The sequence below is a fragment of the Glycine max genome, chromosome 10 (assembly GCF_000004515.6).
Source record: "Glycine max cultivar Williams 82 chromosome 10, Glycine_max_v4.0, whole genome shotgun sequence".
NCBI classification, from domain to species: Eukaryota; Viridiplantae; Streptophyta; class Magnoliopsida; order Fabales; family Fabaceae; genus Glycine; species Glycine max.
In genome coordinates, this window is record NC_038246.2 from 40600573 (window position 1) to 40626153 (window position 25581).

At 34.5% G+C, this 25581-nt stretch overlaps 2 protein-coding genes across 2 annotated transcripts; one reads left to right on the forward strand and one right to left on the reverse strand.

Moving 5' to 3' along the window:
- Positions 1–1188: 1188 nt before the first annotated feature.
- On the reverse strand, positions 1189–5158 carry LOC100808723 (AP2-like ethylene-responsive transcription factor BBM). Its single transcript, XM_014762828.3, has 8 exons — positions 4772–5158; positions 4500–4582; positions 4304–4312; positions 4000–4091; positions 3467–3540; positions 3270–3320; positions 2408–2484; positions 1189–1987 (listed from the first exon to the last, which is right to left on the reverse strand). Exons 1-8 carry the CDS (start codon positions 5116–5118, stop codon positions 1284–1286), a joined length of 1437 nt encoding a protein of 478 aa, XP_014618314.1. The 5' UTR covers positions 5119–5158; the 3' UTR covers positions 1189–1283.
- A 4242-nt stretch (positions 5159–9400) lies between these two features.
- LOC100804655 (splicing factor U2AF-associated protein 2) lies at positions 9401–24412 on the forward strand. Its single transcript, XM_003536115.5, has 14 exons — positions 9401–9569; positions 9716–9799; positions 10035–10169; positions 10270–10499; positions 12167–12397; positions 12531–12623; positions 12706–12744; positions 13451–13540; positions 13620–13722; positions 13871–13951; positions 15216–15292; positions 22335–22415; positions 22990–23081; positions 23951–24412. Exons 1-14 carry the CDS (start codon positions 9518–9520, stop codon positions 24072–24074), a joined length of 1512 nt encoding a protein of 503 aa, XP_003536163.1. The 5' UTR covers positions 9401–9517; the 3' UTR covers positions 24075–24412.
- The last annotated feature ends 1169 nt before the right edge of the window (positions 24413–25581 follow it).

The following is a 25581-nucleotide window of genomic DNA, read 5'->3' on the forward strand; positions in this document are numbered from 1 at the left end:
GGAGAAGTACGAAGTACATAAATAGATATAAAAAGTACTCAACAAATTAATATATACAATAATTCGTACAATCAAGAGAAAAATATAAAATAAAAGATGAGACTTTATTTTAGCAGACATATTTTGAGGGACTAAAGTAATTAAATATTTTTAAACTTAAAAGATTAATTCAAAAAAAAAATTAGATGAAACCAAATATATATTTTAGTCATATTTATTTATTTATTATCTCATAGTATTATCTATTTATATATATCTATCTCTAAGATTCCAAAATGCTCATACAAAATTATAGTACAGAATATGCTTCTTCTTTTTTGGCCGAATAGTACAGAATATGCTGATTCAGTTAGAATAGAAAAAAAGATAACATGATTTAATATGTAAAAATTTGTTGGTAAAATATTTTTTTTTCTATTCTATCTCACTATCTACCATGAAATTAAGAGGAAATTTTAACCCTTTCACCATATTCCATATATATTTTAAGAATAAAAAGATTCCATATATATTTTTCTAATATTATGCATAGTTTATTAATTTTCATTAGTTTATTCTTTATTTATTTTTTCTTGGAATAACAAGTTCTATTTAATTATGACATTATATCATTCAAATGATTTTTTTAATAATCAAACATATAACCCACGATTAAGTTAAAATAATGGTTTAATTATAAATTTTATCACTAAATTTTTATAATTTTATAAATTTTATCATCTATATTTTTTTTAAAATTTTACCATTCAATTTTTATTATTTCATGAATTTTATCATTGATTTTTTTTTAACAAAAATCAAACAAGCATATATAACTATTAATTCTATTTTTGGATAAATCCAAAGTATCTCTTAAAGGATAACCAAAGATCCACCATTAAAAAGGCTTATTACTCTTAAGAGATGTTTGTCATACATAAAGACTTAAAATCAAATTCTTAATTACATCTTTAAATAGATATGAATACCTATCAATTATGTATTTATACCACATTAACTAACGACTGACAAGCATGAAAACTGCATCATTAATTTGAATCTTCATATTCCAAAACTTCTAAGCCTAGTGTTAATAAAACTTCCCAAAGATCGATGTGTCTACATATTCTTAAGTTAATACACAAAATTGATAGCGAGTCGATCGATAATATGCTATGATGACTACCAGACCAGAAGCAAGACTATAAATTAAAATAAGAAATTTATATGGATATATATATTAACACACACATCATCTTAATTAGTCTCATGCATCTTTGATGACCCTTCTTTCTAATTTCCTACTACTCATGCAACAATGTGAACGGTGAAGCTCCGGAGCAAAGATCATTGGTATGCCTTAGTGCAAGAGTACTTGGAATCACAAATGGCACCCAAGTATTGCATGCATCATATGCACTACCCTTAACAGTATCACCAGATGCTGGCTGCGAAAGATAACACAAGTCCCTTGCATGATAAGGATCGGTACTGGAGCTGAGCACATTTTCATAACCAAGCATCTTCACATCATTATGCTCAAGACCGTTGCTTCTACTATTTTGAACAACATCATCATCATCTGCAATATTGAACGTAGGAGTAGCCATGGGAATCGCGTAACCATCTCCACCACCATAAATGACATAGTTAGATCCAGAGCTATTATTGTTATTATCAACGGAAGCAGAATCAATCCAAAACTTTTGTCCATAAGTGTAATTCAAGTGGCTATAAGGCTGAGGTTGATGTAATGCAAGAGAATGGTGAGAAGCTCCAAAGATATTGATGTTAGAATCCACGTGAGGGGTTTGAGGATCCATGATGGTGAGGTCAACCTGTTCATCAGCATCTTTCAAACGTTTGGCAGCACCACCAATGGGCAAAGTGCTGCTCTCAAGTATGCTCTTAACGTCGTATCTGTTCATATCGAAGTTTGTAACTGCCTTCAGTCCTCGGAATTTGATGGCTGCAATGTCATATGCCTCTGCTGCCTCTTCTTGAGTGTCTGCAAAATTAATTAATGTAGCACAATTTGGTCCATTAATTCTTCAGAAAACATACACATGCGCATGCAGTGCAAAACTGCATATTAATTACTTATAAATGCACCATGCATATAGTACCTTGAGAACTAATCATATTCTTAAATCTAACATGATTTTTAGCCCCCAAAGTTATACTATCATTATCCATTAGTAAAGCATAATTTAGGTAGGACTAAAATAATTAACACCGACCTAGTCCAATATTTCCCCTTGTACAAACTGTTAAAGCTAAAATACTGGTATATATATTTTATTTTATTTTGCTGATTGTTACCTAAGGAATTGATCTATTCCACCATTTGATATATATATATATATATATATATATGTGTGTGTGTGTGTGTGTGTTCCAAAAAAAAAAAAAAACTAGTCTTCCTTACTGAAAGTTCCCAAGTAGAGATCTTTGTTGACTGCTACTCTTCCAATCCTAGCTTGCCATCTACCATGTTGGTGATGCCTGGATTCATATCATTTAAATCATATAAATTATATGTCAAGTCTTCCCATTTCAGTTTCAAATTTTCAATGGGTGCACATGATATTAATTATATAATTTAAATGTTTTATACAAGAGTCAAGACTAAGATATACACAACATAGCGAGAGACAAGAAACACTAAACAATGAACCTTCACATAATGAATAAAAACGCAAAAAGCAAAGATACTACAACGTTAATTTTTAGTAATTTTTTAGCAATAAAACAAAAGGACAAAATTCATATTAGTTTTTATGTGTTCAACATTACTAAGTTCACAAATGAAGTAATAATATGTATTTTTTTAAAAAAATATACTACAAGTCTACAACGTATTAATTGAAAGAAAGATACATATATAACATTGTTATTAAAATGAAGAACTTGATGAAAAGGACTTAATGTAAATTTTGGTTTAGTGGATTAATTTTCTTTCACAATTTTCTTTTACATACGTGTCTCTAGGACGAATGACCCATATACCTAACCGTCAAAAATATAAATCTCACTAGTTTGATTAATGTACTTTATTGTGATTTTTAATATATCTCTAATGTAATTTTAATGAAAACTTTTTTAATATAATTTTTAATGGACACGTTTTTTTACAACAATGGGCAGCTTAATAAATACTAATTAATTACGTTCCTTACAACAATGGACAGCTTAAGTATATTAATAATATATTTTTGATACAATTATTTTAGTTTTAGTTCCTTAACAACACACGAATGTATATATTCAATGGTAAGTCAACTCTGTACCTCGTTACTCCTCGATAAATGGATGCACCGCGAGAAAAGCCACTGCTCTTCCTGCCTCAACATAATTTTTATAGTTATATATGTGTGAATCATTATATGTACAATCAAATTAATATATATTTATCCATCTGTACTTAGTTAATAATATACTAAGCTTATTATGTGCAGATTAATAATGACATTTGTAAAATACATACCTTCTCAGTGATGCGACGTACTCTTGCCTTGTCAAGTTCTTCATTTCTTCTAATTCTTTTTCATAGTGGATAATCTATAATTCATTGATTATTCACGAAGACACAAAGTATCCAATGTTAAAAGCATCAGAATAAGTAATCACATACGGGCATAGTTGAATTCTTATATTTGTAAGACAATAAATTATTGGTTTCTTTTGTGAACAGACACAACCCATGAAATGAGGAAACTTTTTTGTAGCACAGGGACGAAATAGATATGCAATGGGATAAAAATGGGTGTGTGAATTTAAGGTCACAATTAATCTGCAGTGTTAATAAGTAATTATTAAAAAAATAATGAATTAGATTGTGTTGAAACACAAGCACATTTCTTTTTCCTAAGACAACTGGTGTCTCCCAAGTTAATTCAGCCTTCTCTTGGCATTGTTGCTTGTTATTTCTAATTAATGCCAACATATTGGAATTATGTAATGCAACACTTGATTCACCGATGATAAGCATGCGCATCAGAGTGAGAACGTAAAATTTACTGGAAAATTTGTTGTTGTTGTCGTTGCTCCCCAGTATTTCAGTGCCGCCAAATCATACGCTCTAGCTGCTTTTTCTTCTTTATCATAACCTCCTGCAAATATACAAGAAGAAATGGTATTTGTGAAGAACAACTAAAATAATGTGATATTAATATTATGATGAGGAAAAAATGTTTTTATTTCTTTTTCTAATATACATTCACAGTGCCATTTATTTAATTTCAATAAAAATACTAGAATACTATACATGACTACTACTAATTAATTAAACATCCAAAATATGTCAATTTGTTTTTGTACTCACCTAAGTAAACTGCAAAAACGAGAAGTGTCGACGAAAGCGATATCCCATTGAAGAGATTAGGGACACAACAAAAAATTAAACTCAAGTTAATACTAATGAATCTAATTAGATCTTTTTAAAAAAAATACAATGTATAGAGAGGATTGAACAAAAAAATCTTGGCAATGTACCAGGTAATTAATTAGTTTAATCGCACCTTGCTTTCCTTTGCTAGTTTTCCCCTCTCTTCTACTACTATTGTCCCACAGGTGAGCCTCGTATCTACCCGTCCATCTATGCCTTCAAAATCAACAAACCCTAACTCCATTATTTCATATTATATAAACAGATCGAGTAATGTCATCTAAAATTGATCACTAAATAATAATAAAAAGAACCTAAAACAACTTCTTAATTAAATTAAAAACATTTGCAACTAGTTAAAATCAAACAAACATGTTTAAAAATTAACTAACTGAAGATTCAAACCTGCTTACACCACGGTATATGGAAGTCCTCTTTCCAAATGTGTCAGCGGATTTTCTGGACACAGTGTCAACATTAAGAATTCCGCTTTGCTTACTCTTCGAGGAGGAACTCTCTTCACCCGCTGTTAGAAGGGGCAATGCTACTGTGCCAGACTCTGACACTCTAGTAGTGCTCATGGAAAGTGATGTGTTTGCAGCATCTGACTGTGATGACATTTGTTTCCTCAGCCATGTCTTTATCATGGACAACCCTATAGAGTTGGTGTTTTTTGGACAACCGCCACCCCCGGTTGCCGGTTTTTCCAAAAGAAAATTTTCGAGTTTCGGGTGTTGTTGGTTATTGTCCATGTTTTGGTTACTGCTGCATGAAGTTCCCAAACCCTTTGTGTTCCAATAATCTAAAAAAGGGGAAAAAAACGTGTCTCTTTGATTTAGTACTGAGATTATTGAGAAACTTTATTTATACATGTACTTCTTCTAACCAAAACAAGAATAAAGTTCAAATATAAAACAAAAACGGGACATGTAATCCTATATATATACATTTTTTTTTAAAAAAAAAATATTAGTTTGGTGATATATTCGTGACGATGTAGTGGATTTAATGAAATTCAACAATTAATGGAAAAAATGGTAAAGCATAATGAGTTATGATTTTGAGAAGAAAGAAATGGAACCTAGAGGAGTTATATGATGAGTATTGTTTCTGTTGGGTGCTTCTACTAAGGCAAATGAAGAGAGATCAAAGCATTCGGTGACTGAGATTTCGTGGGAGTTGAAACCAAGGAGAGGGGTCACCGTTTGAGAGTGATCTTCTTCATCATTTAGAGGTTGTGATGGAAGTTCTTGAGGGGAGAGAGAGAAATCCAGCCAGTTCATTGACGCCATCTATGATCTATGGGACTATGACTCTTATAAGGAAAAAGATATCACTAAGCTTTCAAGTTAATGTATGTATATATAGGAAAGTAGTAGCAGACAGCAGTTCATGCATGTACGATAAGTGCGGCTAGTGAGAAAAGGATATGGATTCCCCCGTAGGTATACAAGAGTTATGTGAAAGAAGAAGAAAGGTCAAAATTTCTGAAGAGAACAAAAATTTGAAAATCGTTTTCTTGTAGTGGTTGTAGAGAAGAGAATGCATTTATAGTGCACAAACTTTTATATTTTTTCTCTTTCTTCTTCACTATAGTATGCACATACATACATAAACATAATAAAGTAATGGGACGCGTCTTATTATATGACGCGTTGGGATCTTTTGAATCGGAAATTGCTACAAGATTACAGGGGCTTAAGTGCTTAACACCGTACTCGTCCTTTTTCTATATAAAAAAAAATTGTTAACCAGTTCCTTGGATTATTGATTAAAAAATTAAAAGAAAAATAAATAAATTTTTAAAATACATCAAATTATATTTATAATTTATTTTATATATTTTTATTGTTTTCATAATATTTTTTTCTTTGTCTTTTATAAACAATGTCTTAATGTCCAAAGGCATGAGGCTACTAGTTAACAAGATAAAAAAAAAAGCTTACTAATCTCTCTTCGTTCTCTTTTATAAAAAAATATATTTTATACTTATTAAAATTTTTAATTAACTTCACTAAATTATGTTATTTTTAATTATTTTTTTCTTAAACTACTCTATTGAACTTGACAATTTAATCCTATATTTTTTAAATGACTAATTTAGTTTATAAATATATAAATATTACAACTGATTGGTTCAATCAGTTAAATATAATAACAGATCTTAAAATTATATTATTTACTAACAAATTAATCCACAACATATATAATTCATAATTTTTTACAATATTTACATATTTGGTAATTCTGAAAATATAAAGACCGAACTATAAGAGAATACATAATTTGATGAATGAGTAAATAGGTTATTTATCTAGTAAAATATATGAACTACAGTAATTTGAAAAAGAAAATAAAAGATATATATTATGTTTATAAAGCACTTGAGTTCTATTCCCGTATAAATACATCTTTGATGTGATGAAAAAACTTTAAATAAGACTAAAGTTTAAGAACAAAGATTATAGTCTTATATCCAGTTAGAGAATCGAAGCTTATGGAGATACTGGGATAATATATATTGAGTAATAGATGGAATGCAGGTAGAAATAGTAGTATCTGAATTCTGACAAGCTAATAATGTGAGAAAAAACACACACGCGGGTCCTCTCCGCAGGCCACACCCATTGAAGTGCTCTTGAACATTACTGCATTAGTCACATCTAATGTCAGACCCTCTGCAACGATCAAATTAACACCCATAACTTTCTCACATTCTCCTCCATCCATACACATACTATTTAACTATTATCTGGTACGTAGTCTTAATCATCCAAATGTTCCCCCGCTACAAACGGGACTCTCTATTTCTATCTGAAACTGAGAAAGATCGATACTTATTTCTCTTTCTTCTGCAGACAAACAATAAGTCATGCAATATTGCAATGACTGACACCTTTTTTTTAAAAAAATCATTACTCTTGTTCACCTATTCTGCCAACTGTGGTTATATATATGCTTGTGAATTTAGAGGATAAATTAAAAATGGCTAAATTATTCAGTTGTTTTTTTTTAAGTTTAAATACAATTTTTAATCTCTATAATTTAACTTTTTTTATTTTTTTCTATAAATATTTTTTCTGTTTACCTTTTAAAATATGTTTGTTCTATTTTTTATTTTTGAAATATTTTAGATAACATTTTTTTATTATTCAAAGTAATTTTTTACTATTCAAAGCTCCTAAAATACTTTAAGAACAAAAAAAAAGCACATCTTACATGTAAGGACTAAAATAAAAAAAATTATTATCAGAATGAAAATAAAAAAATATTAAATTACAGGACTAAAAATATATTTAAACTTTTTTTTAAATGCTAAATGGTCTCTTATCTTTATTATAAGTTATAATTTGATCTTTTATTTTTTAAAATATGCAAAATGGTTCCTTAAGTATTTTTTTAATAGCATGTTTATCTAAAATAAAACTAAAGAGACATTACTTCAACAATAAACATGTTATAAAAAAAATTTCTTAGGACCTCCACGGCTGTATGTATTACATATTACTCACTCTAAAACTATACGAGGGTGCAGTGGTGCAGTGCGATGGTGAATTTGGTGCAATATGAAGGTGATGGTGGGTGGTTACAGTACCATATTTGGGTGTGACTGTGGTGTTGGGTGGTTGGATAGAGGTGGAGTGCGATGGTCATGCATGTTTGGGGAGAGATAGGGGTTTGTTTGGGAGAGGAAGGGTAAGAAAAAAAGATATCAGGAACTTTCTTGGAGGTATATTAAGCAATAAATAAATAAATGGGATACATTAAATAATTGTAAGCTATCTTATTTTGGGTGCTTTAGACTCAATTGCAATCTGTCCCCTCAACCGTTATGGCCCAAATCTGACTCAAATAGTTTTAGTGCCAACACAAATTTTTTTTATAAAATTGATTTAAGTTGAAACTAATTAGTTTTGAAATAAAGTAATTTACGTCTGAATGTTTTTTTTTTGTTGCTAAAATTAAATTAATAGTAAAGAAATCTGAACGAAATTTGCTACATATCGAAGGATTCAAAAATCTTAAGGGAGCTTTAAAATTATTTTTCAAATTAAAAACGAATCTCAAATGCTGCAGGAGATTAGGGTTTATGGTTAAAAGGAAATGTTATGAAATCGCTCAAGTCTGACATATAACAATTTTATTAAAAAAATAATTGTACTTTAACTCAGTCATATATTGTCATGCACAATTAACCAGCCTATTGATGTAGAATAGTTTTAGTTTAACTAATTTTTATTTTAATTAATAATCTCAAATTCAAATATTAGTGAAAAATATATGTAGTTTATAAAAAATATTATTATGCATAACTTACTTGATCGGATAGTCAAACTTTACCTCTCTTATTAAACAGGATTCTATTTTTAAAATAATTAAATTTTGATACATTATTATTCTAAAAATATTTATACTTTTATTTAATTATATTTTTTTTAAAAATATTTTCAAAATAATTATTGAAAAAAATTGTATAGACAGATTTGTGTAATTTGTCTAAATCTTAGATTTAAATCTTATTATCACGTATTTTTAATTATTATATAACAAGTTATAATTAAGTTATTATATAAAAAATCCGTATATTATTTTTATATTTTAATTAAATTATTTTAAATTTATTCCAAAGTACTATTAATTTGTTTATTATAAATTATTTCATTTAAAATAATTTAATGTTTACTGTTTTTTTATTTCAATACAATAGTATTTATTTAACATTACGATATTTAATATATTTATGTGTGATCTATAGGTATTTATGCTACATGCATAATGAGAATAATCATAATTTAAAAAATGTAAGAATTATAAATTTAAACAATTATATAAATAATCAAAATAAAAAGTCACGTCAACATTTAAAAAACTCACATATATTTTTTTAAATTTGTTTTAATAAAATTTTTCCATTTACATTTATTATTTTTATTTTTAGTTCCTAATATTTTTTTAAATATCAATTTCTGAAACACACTTTTTTAATTGTTATTATTTATTTTCTTAATTAAATTGATTTTCCCAATTGCTTTTTCTTATTTCCCATTTCCTAAACCCAGCTTCTCTGTTCTTTCTAGAGAGTGTCATTTGTATCGTAAATCTTGTATAGACAGTACAAACGCAGAAACCGCGAAATTGTGCCTAAAATCGATGACTTCGCTAAATGGTGACGAGAGCCACCACCCACCACCGCAACCGCAAGGTACTCATGGACGCACACTTGTTTCCGTTTACCTTTTTTTTCATTTCTCAACTTTAATTCGCAGCAGAAAAAAAAACGATTAGTTCCACTAATTTGACTAATTTCCTTATTCGATTTCGTTTCAATAATAATTTGGTTTCTCGCAGCTGAAAAGATTACTGAAGTGGGATGGTACGTTCTTGGCGAGGATCAGCAACAGATTGGCCCTTACGCCTTCTCAGAGTTGCGCGGTGAGTGAGTTCTTTGATACTCCTTTTTTTTACCTTTGAATGAACAAAAGTGGAGTGGAGTGGAGTGGAGCTAGGGTTAGGTATTTAGGTATTGTATATTTTGATTTTTGATGTTTGTTCCCCAATTAATTAAGTGAATACTGAGGCAGCACTGTTTCAGACTTTGAGCACATTTGTCTTATGTTGAAATTGAAACCTCTATTTGTCATATTTAAATGGAAATTGGCATGGACAGAGCATTTCTTGAATGGATACCTCTCCGAAAATACATTTGTGTGGTCTGAAGGAAGGAGTGAGTGGCAGCCCTTGTCCTCAGTTTCTGACCTGTGGGCTCAAATTAACCAGCAGGGACCTGATTCTTCAACTACTGGTATGACTTTTCTTCTCTTTCGCATAGAATTTTCCACTATTATTATAGTTATTTGTTGTTGTTGTTGTTCGTGAAGCTTAGAGAGTGACCTGTTATGTAGTGTCTGCTCCTGATGTTGATGAGTTTGAAAGATGGCAAAAGGAGATTCAGGAGGCAGAGGCACAGGTGGAAGGATCGGAATTTGGATCCTTATCTGGCAATGCCGGCAGTACTGGGGCAGGAGAAGATTCTGAGAGACCTTCGACACCACCTGAGGGTGAAGAAGAATTTACTGATGATGATGGAACTGTATATAAGTGGGATAGGAATCTTAGGGCTTGGGTTCCCCAGGTTTGGTGCTGACATGTGTATCGCTATTATTATTATTATTATTATCATCATCATAATATATTTGTTTTACTCTCATACTTTGTGTGGCCAGTGATGTTCTTTGTTATATTATGATTAAATGAAGATAGGCTAAAGGCTTAAACTAAATTTTGATGCCCAGGATTTTAGATTAGCCTTAATCAAGTTGTCATTCCTTAAAGTTTGAACTGTTTTTTGAGGCTTATGTGGTTTCAAAGGGGTGATTTTACATTTGTCAAACTGATCAGTTGTATTTGTTTCCAGTTTTGAGCCTATTATGGCCTGTTAACAACGTTGACATCTGAAAGAGATGACTTAATAACACATTGCTTTGGAAAAAGATGGGTCTTTTGTTTTAGATTCTGCACAAGCCAAATGGGCAATGAATCCCAATAATCAAATATTGCTGTAATAGTTCATGTTTGGCATCCAGCAGAACTTATTCTTCATATAGCACACACAATCCCCCTTGGGCAGAAGCAAAACAAAAAGAAGCTTCTGCCATGCCGATGGGATTATGTTATCCCAATAAATGGATATAAAATAGAATATTAATTTGTCAATTTAATACTGTGCACATCCAAAATAAATAGAATACACCATGTTTGGCAATTTGGCACTTCCACAGGCGATATTGGTCGAGAATATTAATACAAGTGTACACTTCTAAAATCAATTATAAAAAATTCAAACCAAACAGACACTAACTATAAGGCTCTAATGGAATCTGAAACAGTCTGTAAGGAAATGATTGCCCAAACAATATGAATGAATTTATTTTATTATCAATTTTATAATTAAAATTTTAATGGATAACATATGAATTACTTATTCGGAGGAGTTGCAGTTACTTGTGAGATTTACTGTGTATATGTTTTTTGCCAAACACAAGTATTAAATAATTATTTGTGCATCTTTCATCTTTCCTTTGAATCTATTCAATATGTTTTTTTTTGTCAAAACACAATTATTAAATAATTATTTGTGCACCTTTCGTCTTTCCTTTGAATCTATTCAATGCTTCATTGGTGTAGATTGTGGCTGCTGTTCATTGATCACAATGCTGTTAGGTATTGAATTTTCATGGCTTTTGTTGGGCACTAGATCTTAATCTTAAAACCAAGTTCTAGTTCTAGGATAATTTTAATTCATAGGGAATCAATACTTCCTCTTTCTCTAAATTTCTTGAGAACTACCTCCCTATGCAAACATAAATAAGTGTTTCTCAAATGTAAATTATTTTGTTTGCTTTTTAATACATTAACAAGTTTTAATTTTTATAAAGTGTTAAATCTAAATATTTTAAAAAACTGAATTAAGCCAAAGTGTTTCTGTTCTGGATACTCTTGTAGTTTTTTTCTCTTACTTGGATTTGATTACTTCTCTTTATGGTTTGGTTTCTGCCAGTCACATTTTGTTTCCTGTGAATTATGTGGTGTTTTCATTTCCCTTCTCATTATAGTACCCAGAAATCAGAATGTTGTCTTTTCAACCTTGAGGCATGTTATACTTATTTGTGTTTGTGTGTATCCCTATAAATCTCAATGATGCCTTTTTATTTATTCTTTGGGCCAAGGTTGTTGATTGTTTATTGAATGTATTTTTAATTGAATTTTTTTAGTGTAATTAATGAAGTTGTTATGTCATAGGAGCATCCAACTGGCAGCACTGAGCCTTATGGGGTTCAAGAGATGACCTTCTTGGAAGAAGAGGAAGTTTTTCCTACAATACCTATTTCTGACGCCTCTGAAAAGTTTGAAGATAGTCCAAAATTGAGTGTTTCTGTGCCTCCCTTAAAGGAAGAAACAAATGAAGCAAATAATACCAATGTGGTATCAGGTGAAAAAAGGAAGCTTTCAGATCAACAAACTGACAAGAAGGTGCCCCTTTTCTTTCCATCTTGTCTATCAATGGTTTCACCCTGATCCATTTTCTTATTTCTTGCTTTGACTTGGAAATGAGTACCTCTTTTGGGAGACAAATGGCGCATATATTGATCTCATTCTGTTTCAGGAAGCTAATAAACCCCCTGATAGTTGGTTTGAATTAAAGATCAATACACATGTTTATGTCACTGGGTTGCCTGAGGACGTTACCACTGATGAAGTAAGTATCAACTTTTCGCCCAAATTTGCCTGAATGTAATTTTTGTTGCTATAATTAACATGACATGGGTAATGTATTGCAGATTGTGGAGGTATTTTCCAAATGTGGAATTATAAAGGAGGTATATTTCTATTCCTACATTATATATTATCTATTCAATTGTAAATTGTAAAATTATAAACAATTGAGCTATAATTCATGTCATCCATTAGTTTTTCACGATTGGAAGTGTCTTAAAAATGTTATATTTATGGGGAAGGAAAACACTGTTGCCACTCTATAAACTAATGATACAGTAGCTCTTCAATACTGCCAAAAGTATGCATGAATTAACATTTCTACATATGGAAGAGCAAAGTATGTTGCATATCGTGTATGAATTAACATTTCTGGGCACATGCACATGCCAATGTCCTAACCATAAGTGAATCACAAGGGCCTAGCAACTTTTACAAATTTGTTCTCACTAAGAGTGCCTTACAAGAGGCTAGCTTTTGGGTTGAGTTAGATCCAAACCCACATTCTAAGATGGTATCAAAGCCTATTCTAGATTCATTCAACCTCACCCACAATGTTATCCACGCATCAAGCTCAAAAAGTATTGGGTGTGAGGGGGTGTATTGGGAAAAATCCAAGTCCCTCATTGGCTAGAGATAAGGTCAAGATAGAGTATATAAGTGGGAGACAACCTTCACCCTATGAGTTAGCTTTTGGGTTGAGTTAACTCCAAACACACATTCTAAGATTGTAAAAATGGAAGACTAGCTATTTGAGGGTATCGTGACTCACACTGGCTTCTTATGAATCCATGATCATGGTTATAATAGGACCCGGAAACCAAAAAGCCTCGTGTGAAGCTCTATGTTGATAAAGGGACAGGAAGGAAAAAGGGAGATGCTCTGGTTACATATCTTAAGGTAACTGTTTCCCTTATTGTTCTGCCTGTGACATAAAGTTGTGATGTAACAGGGTTTCAATTATGCTTTCATTTACTAGGAACCTTCCGTGGCTCTGGCAATTCAAATTTTAGATGGAGCACCTCTTCGCCCTAATGGCAAGATCCCTATGTCTGTCAGCCAGGCTAAATTTGAGCAGAAAGGTAACTGCTACTGAATTCTTAATGTTTCCTATGACAACTTCTGATAATTTTTGTTAGATATGGTCATATGGAAATCCATGTATTAAATTGATAATTTAGTATTTATTATGCCTGCTGTTGCTTGATGGAGCTTTTTTTAAATATGCAGGAGACAAGTTTGTATCCAAGCAAGTAGACAATAAAAAGAAAAAGAAATTGAAAAAGGTGGAAGACAAAATGCTTGGATGGGGTATGTTTGGTCTCCCAAAATTTTCAAGTTGATGTTTCTGGAATATGACTGATTCCCTCAATCTTTAATTTAGCCTAATTTCCCCATTTCATTTATTTTTTGAATTAAAATGCAACATTGATTTACCTGCTGGGAAATATTTTTACCAAAAATTTCTAGATGGTGTAAGTGGGTCAAGTCTTTACTTGTGTCAATAGGTCCTTTGTTGTGTACTGAGAAAGGTTATCAGATTGAGATTCAAATCGTGAATCACCAAGCTAATTTTTTAATTTTGAATCATAATTTGTATCAAATTATAAGATTTAGAGGCAATAAAAAATCACTTCAAATATATCATGTAGATGTTATATAGTGTTCAATGTAATATTTATAAACTAGAAATATATAAAACAACTTAACAATAAGTCATATAAAACAAAATTATTAGTTATATCTGAGTTTGTGAAGCCTTTATTTTAGAAAAATGGAAAGGAAGCAAGAAATAGCCAAAATAGAGTGCATGCATTAAATGTGTGTGACAAATAAAGTAGTGGCATAGTCAAATAGGCACTAGTGCCCCTTCAATTCCTTATCATTTAACAATTTAAACTTATATGACATGTCAATTTTTTTCGTGAGAATTGGTGAAAGAAAAGAAAAAAAAAAATGAGTTGTTGAATTGTGTCATTCATATCAAATTATCAATGATACGAAATTGTACAGATTCATTCATGTATTGTAAGATACAAAGTCATTTGAGATTATCATATGATATGAATTGCTAGGTAGCTGAATTGTAGGATTTGAATTGTGAATTGAAAGATTATAATAACTATGCTAGAAATAGAGAAAACAACTTAACCATAAGTCTGATAAAACAAAGTTATTTAGTTATATTTGAGTTTTTGAGTTTGTGAAGCCTTTATCTTAGAAGAAAATTTGGAAACGAAGCAATGAAATGACTACTGAGTGCATTTTGGAGCTAACTAATTGATGTTTCATTGAAGTCTAATATATTATTCTTTGAATAGTAGAGCCATTGCAAATTTTGAGAATCATTTAATTTTTTTTTACTAGAATGTATTCTGTTGTCTTGTCTGCTTTTGATGATGGTGGATCTAGAAAGCATGCTATGCTCACATTCATATTCAAAATCCTGTTCAACCTCAGTAGTGAGAAGTTTAGATTATTTTGGTTGACTTGAGATTTTTAGATTCATTTTCAGTTGATTTTCTTGTTTAGCATGCATCCCTGATAGTAATGTGTTTCTCATTGTATGGCTCAGGTGGTCGTGATGATGCAAAAGTTTCAATTCCAGCAACTGTTATCCTTCGTTATATGTTTGCTCCAGCTGAAATGAGGGTTGGTGTTACTTAACTTTGCTTGTTTTCTTGATACAATTATTGCACTAGAAACTTGCTATAACAGTGGCCATACCTGCACATCATTTTGGACATGGTTATATATATATATATTTTTTTTTGCTCAGCAAAGATAAGTAATTATATTAATGAAACACAGTTCCAGAGGTACTGAAATACATATGTAATTGGATAGCCTTTCACATGGTTCCTAATCAGACTAAATAGAGTCTAGAGTGGAACCAAAACAGGCTACCCTGCCATACTACCATTAAGCTGCTACTAATTTATATGAATTGACTTTCCTAATACCAAAACCCTTCTCTAATATTACTAGACCACTGATTAAAAGGTATTGAAAAATCCTTCTCCAAATTCGATAGCCATGTCCACAATAGAAAGGATGCCTCGTCAATCAGTTTGTTACTATCAAAGGAATCATTGGAGAAGATGATCTTATTCCGCTGCTGCCAAATGGTCCATGTTACGGCCAGCCACCAACATTTCCATCTAGTCGTCCTTATCCCACCAAATGTGATGAAGCCATGTTGGAGGAAATGTTGCCTTGGGTCTTTTGGGTAAGCTCAGAGATATTCATCCTTGATGATGATTCCTACCAAATAGGGAGAATTTTGCTGCAATGAAAAAACAAGTGCCCTACTTCCTCTTCCATATTACCGCAGAATGGACAACTCCTATCCGTGACCTCTATTTGTCTCCTATGCAAGTTTGCTTTAGTAGGCAACCTATCTCTTAGTAACCTCCAAGCAAATACTGCAACTTTGATTGGTGCCTTTAATTGCCACAGCTCCTCAAAAACCTTATCCTGTATCCCTTCAACTTCTGCCCCCCTCATTAGATTGTATGCAAACTGTGTCGTGTATTGTCCACTTTGATCTGTGATCCACACCCACTCATCCCTTCTGTTTCTTTGTATTGTCTTCCTCTCGATGTCTCTTAGGAAATTAGTGGCCATTGTTATCTCATTGTTGAATAGTGACCTCCATGATAAGTTCCATTCCCACTCCTCATCCTTGTATCCTCCCATATGCTGGATTAATTGGTTCTGTTGGCACGAGATTAAGAACAATCTGGGGTACTATGATACCAGTGATGCCTCTCCATCTATCCACTCATCTTTCCAAAATTTTATCATGTCCCCGTTCCCCACCTTCCACTGTATCCCCTTTTTGAACTCCTCTCCTTGTGGTGTAGATTGAAAAGCTATCTTTAGGTCCCTCCACCACAATGACTCCTTGTTACTCCCAGTTGCTTCATCCAGTCCCCTCCACCCGCCATATTTGGACTTCAGTACCCTTGCCCACAGCTGTCCTTCATGATGGAATAAATGCCACCTCCACTTGCCAAGCATAGCAAGATTGAAAGTGTTTATGTCCTTCACTCCCAGGCCCCTTTTTTCTTTTGGTAGGCAGACTGTCTCCCATTTGATCCAGGCAATCTTGTTTTTGTCTGGACCTCCTCCCCACAGAAATCTGCGTTGCAAGCTGACTAATTTGTCCTCCACCTTCTTAGGTATCCTGAAAAAAGACGAAAAGTAGATGAGAATAGAATTTAGGACTGAATTTATAAGAGTCACTCTCCCCCCAAAAGACAGGTGTCTTTGCTTCCACTTGGCTAATGCCCTCTCGCACTTTTTTATAATGGGATCCCACATCTGACCCCGCCTCGGATTTGCCCCAATAGGTATTCCTAAGTAGGTAAATGGAATGGACATCAAACTACAATTCAACCAACTGGCTGCATCAGATTTCCATCTCTCCGGCATACCAAATGCATCAAAACAGCTTTTTGCAAAATTAATCTTAAGGCCTGAGGCAAGTTCAAATATCCTCAGAAATGCTTTAATTGCCCTAACATTCTCCTGCGAGGTCTCTCCAAAGAATATTGTGTCATCCGCATATTGAAGGATGCTTACATCAACTCTGTTTGATCCCACTAAGAATCCTCGGTATAAATTTCTCTTGATAGCCTCTCTCACCAGTCCATTCAGTGCTTCTGCTACGATATTGAAAAGGAAAGGTGCTAATGGATCTCCTTGTCGAAGGCCTCTTTGTGGTGAGAACTCAGCCGAGGGACTTCCATTTACCAGTACCGATACAGAGACGGATTTTAGACATCCCATTATCCACTGAATCCATTTGGCACAGAATCCCAATCTCCTTAACATATAGACCAGGAAATCCCATGAGATGGAGTCGTATGCCTTCTCATAGTCCACTTTGAAAACTAAACACGGCTTTTGACTTTTATTGGCCTTTTCCATCACCTCATTTGCTATCACTGCACTTTGTAGTAGATGCCTCCCCTCTATAAATGCAGATTGGCATTCGTCTATTATGATCGGCATAACCTTCTTCAATCTGTTGGCCAATAGCTTGGCTACTATCTTGTACATGCATCCAATGAGTGAGACCGGTCTGTACTCGTCCAACGACTGCGGATTGCTCACCTTAGGGATTAACACAATGAAAGATGCGTTACATCCCCTAGGGAAAATTCCATTGACATAGAATTCATCCAAGAACCGCAGAACATCCGGTTTTACTAAGTTCCATAATCTCTTGATGAATTTGAAATTAATTCCATCAGGGCCCGGACTTTTCTCACTCCCACATCCCCAAACTGCCTCCTTTACTTCCTCCTCCAAAAATCTCCCTGTTAGCATGTCATTGTGGTGGTGGTCAATAGACTGAAATTCAATACCATCCAAGTGGGGTCTATTATGATCCTCCTCTTGGAACCTTTGTAGGAAGAATAGGCGGGCTGCCTCTTTTACTCTTGCCGGTTCTTCAACCCACTCTCCATCAATCCATAGTCCCTGTAGAGTATTATCCCTTCGGCTTGCATTAACCAGCAGGTGGAAATAGCGGGAATTACAGTCCCCTTCTTTCACCCATCTGGCTCTTGCTTTCTGTTGTAATAAAAATTCATGAGACTGTGCAGCTACCCACAAGTCTTCTTGAAGTTGTTTCCTGATTAGCACCTCCTGAGTAGATAGCTGTCTATGTATTGTGCTCACTATCATCTGATTCAGTTTTCCCTCAATCTTCTTGTATCTCTTAAAGGTATCACCGAACTGGTCTCTGTTCCATATCTTCAACCTTTTCTTCAATCTCTTTATTTTTTCTTTCAGCACAAATCCGCCCCATCCACTTTGCTGGTGGGTCCGCTAGCACTCCTGCACAATCGAATTGAAGGATTTGTCCGCAAGCCAGCAATCAAGGATCCGGAATGGCTTTGGGTCCCAGTCTACAAACTTAGACCGAAGCACAACTAGGCAGTGGTCAGAAAAATTTCTATCTAGTGGTTGTTGGATGCTTCCAAGCCATTTTGTGAGCCAATCGGGAGACACAAAGAATCGATCCAACTTACTCTTTGCAGCTCCGTTGGGTCTAAACCACGTGAAATTTCTTCCTACCCATGGCGCTTCCTCCACCTCCAACTCATCTATCCATTCATTGAACTCTTTTATACTACTCTCTTCTATCTTCTTTTGGCACACTCCTATCCTTTCCGCAGGATCTCTGATGTTGTTGAAATCCCCCGAAATGCACCATAGGCCCCTCTGGTTTGCTGATTTCAATTGCTTGATGACATCCCATAACATTCTTTTGTTCTGTATGTCACATGGCGAGTATACGAATACGTTGTTAACCTGCACTGCTTCTTTAATCCACTGCCCTGTCATCCAAATGAACCCATTTTCGCTGACCTTCCTTTCTAATTTGAATTTTTTGTCACATCACATGCATAGGAGTCCCCCAGCTAAGTTGACTGCTGGCTGCATCTCCCAGGACACCGCTGGATCCCCCCACAATGCCTGGCACATTGTTTTCTCTATTATCTCCTTTTTGGTTTCTTGGATGCATATCATATCTACATTCTTCTTTTTAATCAACCTCCTTATTGCTGCCCATTTTACCCCCCTCCCTAACCCCCTCACATTGTATGTGACAATGTTCATGGGATATAGCTGATATTCCCCACTTCTCTGCCTCATTCCTGTCTCTCTCCTCCATTGCCATAAATTTCTCCTCCATCCTCCCATTGTCTTCTTCTGCATTTACCCCCAATTTTTTTGCTATAGCCCAAATGGTTGCTGCTTCATTCTTCTAATTTTCTCCTAAGGCCATGTTCTCCCCATCATATTGTTTCTCTGTGTTTTCACTAAGGCCCTTCACTTGTTGGTCTTGTGACAGGTCCTCATTGCTGCCTATGCTCTGCTGTTGTTTTTGCTGATTGGTATCATGCCACCCTTGGAATGTCTTCTTTTGTGGTGATGTGTCCGGAATTTGGGTCTCCGAAATTCCCATGCTCTCCTTCCTTTGCTTGTTGCACCTCTTGGTTCTGGAAAACACCTTCCAGGGGGTAGCTGTGGCTAAAATATTATTTTGTGCGTTGGCAAGCTGTTTTAATGGGCTTCTAGGGGGGGTGCACGTTCTAGGGGGGGTGCGTAGTGAGGCCCAAGTCATTTGATTTTAATTGTTGCTCCTGTGATCCCCTCTGGTTTCCGCTGCCCTCTTCCACCCTCTGCCCCTTTCTCCCGTCTGACCCACTTTCCTTTTCTATGCATCTGTCCTGGTCTGCAAACCCTGTCCCCTTCCCGACATCCCCTGATCTTCGTTGGTGCCCAACCTCGGATGGCAAGGAAGTTCCGCTCCCCCTCGAGATTCCCGTTTCCCGTTCTGCAACATTACCTCCCATGGCTTCCACTGCGCCTCCTTTTTGGCTGTCAAGGTGTGACCGCAGGTCATTACCTTTACCCATTGGGTCTCTACATTCGCTTCGACCACTGGGTAAAGGCCATGCATGTCCAGCGTCTCCGTCGTCGTGTGTGCGTGAGCTCAATCGACACGAAACGACAGCGTTTGGCTGCTCCTCCTCGTCCCTTGTAGCGATTTCGATCCGGGCCTGTGACTTATCCGATGTCGGAGATTCCATAAAGCTCCCATTGGAATCTATTTCTTCCGATGACATCGCCCCTGTCCATGTTGTTCCTTGCCGTAAGTCGACGTTTGGGCCTCTTTCTTCCAATATTTGGACTTCGTGCACCTCTGAGCCGATATGCATAACGACAGTGTGCTGAATAGATGACTTCCATGGTGTTTTGAGAATCACCCTGGCTCTATCCATCCGCCGTCGTTCCTCCACCTCCTCATCAATCTCCAGTACTTCCCCCATTACCCCCAGAATCTTCTTGATGGCCGCCACTTCCCGTGCTAGGATTGGGATTCCCCAACAGTGTACCCAAGCCAGCCTATATCCCGGACGACACCATTTGGCTGCTCCTCCTCGTCCCTTGTAGCGATTTCGATCCGGGCCTGTGACTTATCCGATGTCGGAGATTCCATAAAGCTCCCGTTGGAATCTATTTCTTCCGATGACATTGCCCCTGTCCATGTTGTTCCTTGCCGTAAGTCGACGTTTGGGCCTCTTTCTTCCAATATTTGGACTTCGTGCACCTCTGAGCCGATATGCACAACGACAGTGTGCTGAATAGATGGCTTCCATGGTGTTTTGAGAAGCACCCTGGCTCTATCCATCCGCCGTCGTTCCTCGACCTCCTCATCAATCTCCAGTACTTCCCCCATTACCCCCAAAATCTTCTTGATGACCGCCACTTCCCATGCTAGGATTGGGATTCCCCAATAGTGTACCCAAGCCAGCCTATATCCCGGACGCAGGCTCGGCGACCACTTTTGCAACGAATAAAACAGGGGAAGCGTACTGTGGCCAACTTCATTCATTAGTTGTTCAACTCTTTCATCAGTGAGTCCAAGAATTAGGATCATATCATCCCCCAAATACGTGGTTGAGATATCCATTCCATAGTCCCACCGCAGCTGATCTTCCACCTTATCAAAATTTGCCAGATTTGACAGCCTAGCGACCCACGCATCGTTCAGCCATTTCAGCATCTCCTCTGTGGGCTCGAAGTATACCGACGATAACCCACGCTCGCCACTGTGTGCTTCCCTCCTCTTCCCCGTTACCACCTCCGCGTAAGAGGTTTGCTTTGCTCTTACGCCTCTTTGAATATGGTCCTGTTCCTCTGTCTTTTTCGGTTCCCTAGCACCTGTCTTTTTTCTTCTGTCTTCGGCTGTCCTCCCCCCATCCTTCCATAGTGTGGGAGATTAACATATAACTTCAGACCTTCAACAATGACGTTGTCCAATTGCCTCTCAAGCAGGCTCTCGTCTTCTACACCTTTGAATCTGACAAACCTGTACCTCCTGCCATTCATGGTTTCTTTGTTTGGCTATGAATACCTCTCTGACATCTCCCCACTTCTTGAAGTGTTTCCTCAGCTCCTTCTCATTTACTTCGTCGGAGAAACGTGTGAAATAATAGGAAGTTATGACGGTCCGATCCTCCAGTTGGTTCGAACGTAGTGTTGTCCATTTCTGTTTCGAGGTTGGTTCCGATGGGGCTCCCTTCTCAGTCTCTCGGTATTTCTCTCTTTCCTCTCCTTGTTACTCCTTACTCTTTCCCACCCCCTCTCTCACTTTCTCTCTCATCTCTCTCTATTGAGCAACAATCATCTCTCTCATCCTGTTATTTGCAGCATTTGGACATGGTTATATAGACCACAGAAACAAACTGCTATTGAAGTTTTTTACATTTTTAAAAGTTCTAACGTACATACTTAGAATAAGTACTTTATGTGATCCCAATTAATCTTTTTTTTTTCTATTGGGATGATAATGATTATTATTGTGATTTTCCACTTCTTCATAAGCTAGAAATATGACCAAAATATTCCTTACAAGGCTTGCACAATATTCTCCCCCATGACCTAGTTTAGGGATGAGTTAGACTTGATACTCCTTGTGGGCTCAGGCAATCTCTCCCCCTTAGTTTACTTTTGAATGAGATATGGTTGGTACATTTTTAATAACTATGATAGGATTCCTGCTTTTCTCATACAACTGTTGAACTAAAATTTGCTCTCCCAGGAATCACTGCTATTTCTCTACTATTTCTCGTGTTGGACATTTGCTGATGTTACCCAATCTATGCAGGCTGATGAAAATCTGCGTTTAGAACTAGAAGAAGATGTTAAAGAGGAGTGTACAAAGCTTGGTCCTTTAGATTCAGTCAAGGTAGTTGATCTATGTGCCTTAAAAAATGAATATTCTTTTCTTTTTCCATCTTTTTTTCTTTTTTAATAAATATTTTGTTACCAATTAAATCAATTGAGTGAAAAATACATTTATGTTTATTTTTCCTTTGCTTATAATTCCTTTAGTCCTTACTAAATCTGTGATGTTATAGGTGTTCCTAAGGCTATGTTTGGATGGTGGATTTGGGAGGTGAAGATTTTAAGTAAACTTACCCCTTGTTTAGGAGTGTTTTAAAACGAGGGGAGATGAGTTTTAGAAATATTATCAATTTATCATGCAACTCTTGATATCTTGTAACTCATTTACATTCTGTTATGCAAATTGTATATATATCTTCTAATTCATTTACTTGATTTATATATTTCCATAATTTTGTGTTTTATCTTCCCACACCCTTGCCCTAGTTTTTAGAAATTTTGTTGTATCCTGAGCGTGTACTGTAGTAGTGTTACTACTCATACCTATCATATATTCATATTCAAGCAACTGTTGTATTTGTGTTCCCTAATTTTGTCTCTGCTTTTTCATGTTTCCTGCTGGTTTTCTCCTGTAGATATGTGAGAACCATCCTCAGGGAGTTGTTTTGGTAAGATTCAAGGATAGGAAGGATGCCCAAAAGTGCATAGAATTGATGAATGGAAGATGGTAATTATATCTACGTTTTGTCCATTTTCTTCTTGTTCAATATATGCATAACCTTCATGTAGTAGCAACTTACTGCATCATATAAGCAGCATGCTCAACCTTGGCCTTATGACTTTCTGTAGTTGACCATCTCCAAATCTGATTTTAGGCATTCATCATCAACTAGGAAAGGTACTAGTAAAATAGTTGAAAGTTTCAGGGGCAGAAACTTAGGTGGTTAAAAAAATCATATAATTTAGTAGGTGGTTATTAAAAAACCCGTATAATTTAGTTTAATTATATGATTTGATCTTTTTTTTTTTTTGTAAATTTAGAAACTACTGTATTAAACACTCATTTAGTCTTATGAAAAGTTGTTCAATTTTTAGAATTATTACACCTGGATAAAGTCTTATTTCTTTTTATTTCCTACCTTAAAACACTTCCATTCTACCACCTAGCTTCCTTATCTCTCAATCCAAAACCTTTTGATTCTCCTGAGATTGGCTTAGCAACCTTCTTAAACATCTTATCCCAAATGAGATTAGCACTACTTTGTGATTCTCAATTATCATCCTCTGTAATTTTCTTCTTAAAAGTCAAATGTTTATCTCCCTTAAGCTGCCTGTCACTATTTGATTCTTTGATTTTTTTTGTTTTCAGTTGAACATCAAGGATTAAGAACCCATGTTGTGTAGTTAGACTTTCTCTTGGAATCACCTTGCACTTGCAAGCTCTTTTATAAGTGCTTAGATTATAGTTTCCTATGAGAATCTTTTCTTCTCATTTTTGCAGTTGCTTTTGCCTTTTCTTTTCTCCTTTATATTTTCATTTACCTTTTTCCTTTGTATATGAACTCTAGCCATTTTTTTCCTCATTTATTTTATCAGGTTTGGTGGTAGACAGATACATGCCAGTGAAGATGATGGTTCAGTTAACCATGCCTTAGTCCGGGATCTGGAAGAAGATGCCATTCGGCTGGAGCAGTTTGGTGCCGAACTTGAAGGTGACTGAGTTAATGAGGATAGCATTGCACCAGATTCACAGTTCCATATAAGTCCGGACCTAGGAATATTTCACAATGGCTGAAGCTTGTGGAACTAGGCCATCACTTTTCTCGGTTTTGCAAAGATATTAATTTTCCTTATGTAATTGGGAAAAGCAAAAAAGAAATAGAAGAGAAAAGAAGTTACTGATTTGGCTAGCTCATCTTATTTGGAAAATTGTATTACACCCTGCGTGTAGTGTAGCATTCCGTTATTCTAGGTCACAGATTTTGAGTTATGACATGTGACAATGCAGTTAAATTTGAACTGTTAGATTAATTTAAGTTATCTTAACCGTTGGAGTAAGACACTTGAGGATGTAAAGAAGTGTTTCATCATATATGGGGCCTTGCAGCCGTTGGTGATGGTCACCCTATGATAGGTTTGCAATTGCATTGATTTGATGATTGGCGTGGGTTTTCAGAATTTTAGTGCCGGCCAAATCTCGTTACGGTTCCATGTAAGATAATGAAAGTATGAGTGAATGAAAAATGCACACAAGAAGCACATGTAAGAAATTGCCAGTATAAAATTTCGGTTAGCACTTAGCTTGTTTTTCTCAACACACATCAAGCATGTATGAGATGACTAATAAGTCATTAATTTAAGTGATATTGAACTCGGTTTTCTTATGCAAGTTCTAGAGTTCGAGTCTTGTGGATAAAAAAATATGTGATTAAGAGAGGAGAATCTCACTAAAGTTGATCAGTAAGATTTTTTAACAGAAATTAGCGGTCAATAAAATAGTAAATATTTCTTATCCAATAAGATTAAAAAATAAAATAAAATAATATATAAGTGGTCTAACTATTTCATTATTTTTCTCGTGTTTTTCCATCGCAACATCATTGGTGCATTCCAACGGGAAACTTTAAAGAATTGATTGTTTGGTCGAAAACTGACTACTCAAAAAATTAAATTGTAGGAGCCAACTTAAAATTTAATTTGTGCACAAATTGTGTGTTTTTTGTCAATAGTTTAATTTTTATTTATTTTTTGACTGAAGGTCAATAGTTTAATTAAAGAGTTGTTGATCAAGTATTTTGATTAAATATGTTTTTTCCTTGAATTTTATTTTATTCTTAAAAAAACTTAGCATTACTATTATTATTTTTTTGTTAATATTTTTAGTCTTTATTATCAAGTGTGTAAAATGATGATGTGCTAATTATATTGATAGTCATGCATTTTTTTTAAATTATATTTTTAGTCTCTCATAAATTAATATATAAAAACTAAGAGAAATATTAGAAATATACTCCTTCAACACATGTTATCTCTAATTTTTTGGAATTATTGAAAATGATAAAAATTGATGAGTCCCATATCATATTTAATGACTTTCTTTCTTAATTTTAAATTTTTTAATAAATTTTCATCAATTAGAAAAAAATATAATTTAAGGAATGTGTTAAAAATGTATTCCTTAACATTTCTAAAAAAAACTAATATAAAAGGATGATTTAGATAAGTCA

Bases quoted from the DNA above. Each gene is read 5' to 3' on its own strand.
- LOC100804655 (XM_003536115.5), top strand. From the start codon at position 9,518: ATGACTTCGCTAAATGGTGACGAGAGCCACCACCCACCACCGCAACCG. The intron at 10,170-10,269 runs GTATGACTTTTC...CCTGTTATGTAG, and splicing joins ACCTGATTCTTCAACTACTG to TGTCTGCTCCTGATGTTGAT. The intron at 10,500-12,166 runs GTTTGGTGCTGA...GTTATGTCATAG, and splicing joins TTAGGGCTTGGGTTCCCCAG to GAGCATCCAACTGGCAGCAC.
- LOC100808723 (XM_014762828.3), bottom strand. From the start codon at position 5,118: ATGGACAATAACCAACAACACCCGAAACTCGAAAATTTTCTTTTGGAA. The intron at 3,541-3,999 runs GTAAATTTTACG...AATGAATTATAG, and splicing joins CAACAACAACAAATTTTCCA to ATTATCCACTATGAAAAAGA. The intron at 2,485-3,269 runs GTACAGAGTTGA...ATATGAATCCAG, and splicing joins ATTTATCGAGGAGTAACGAG to GCATCACCAACATGGTAGAT.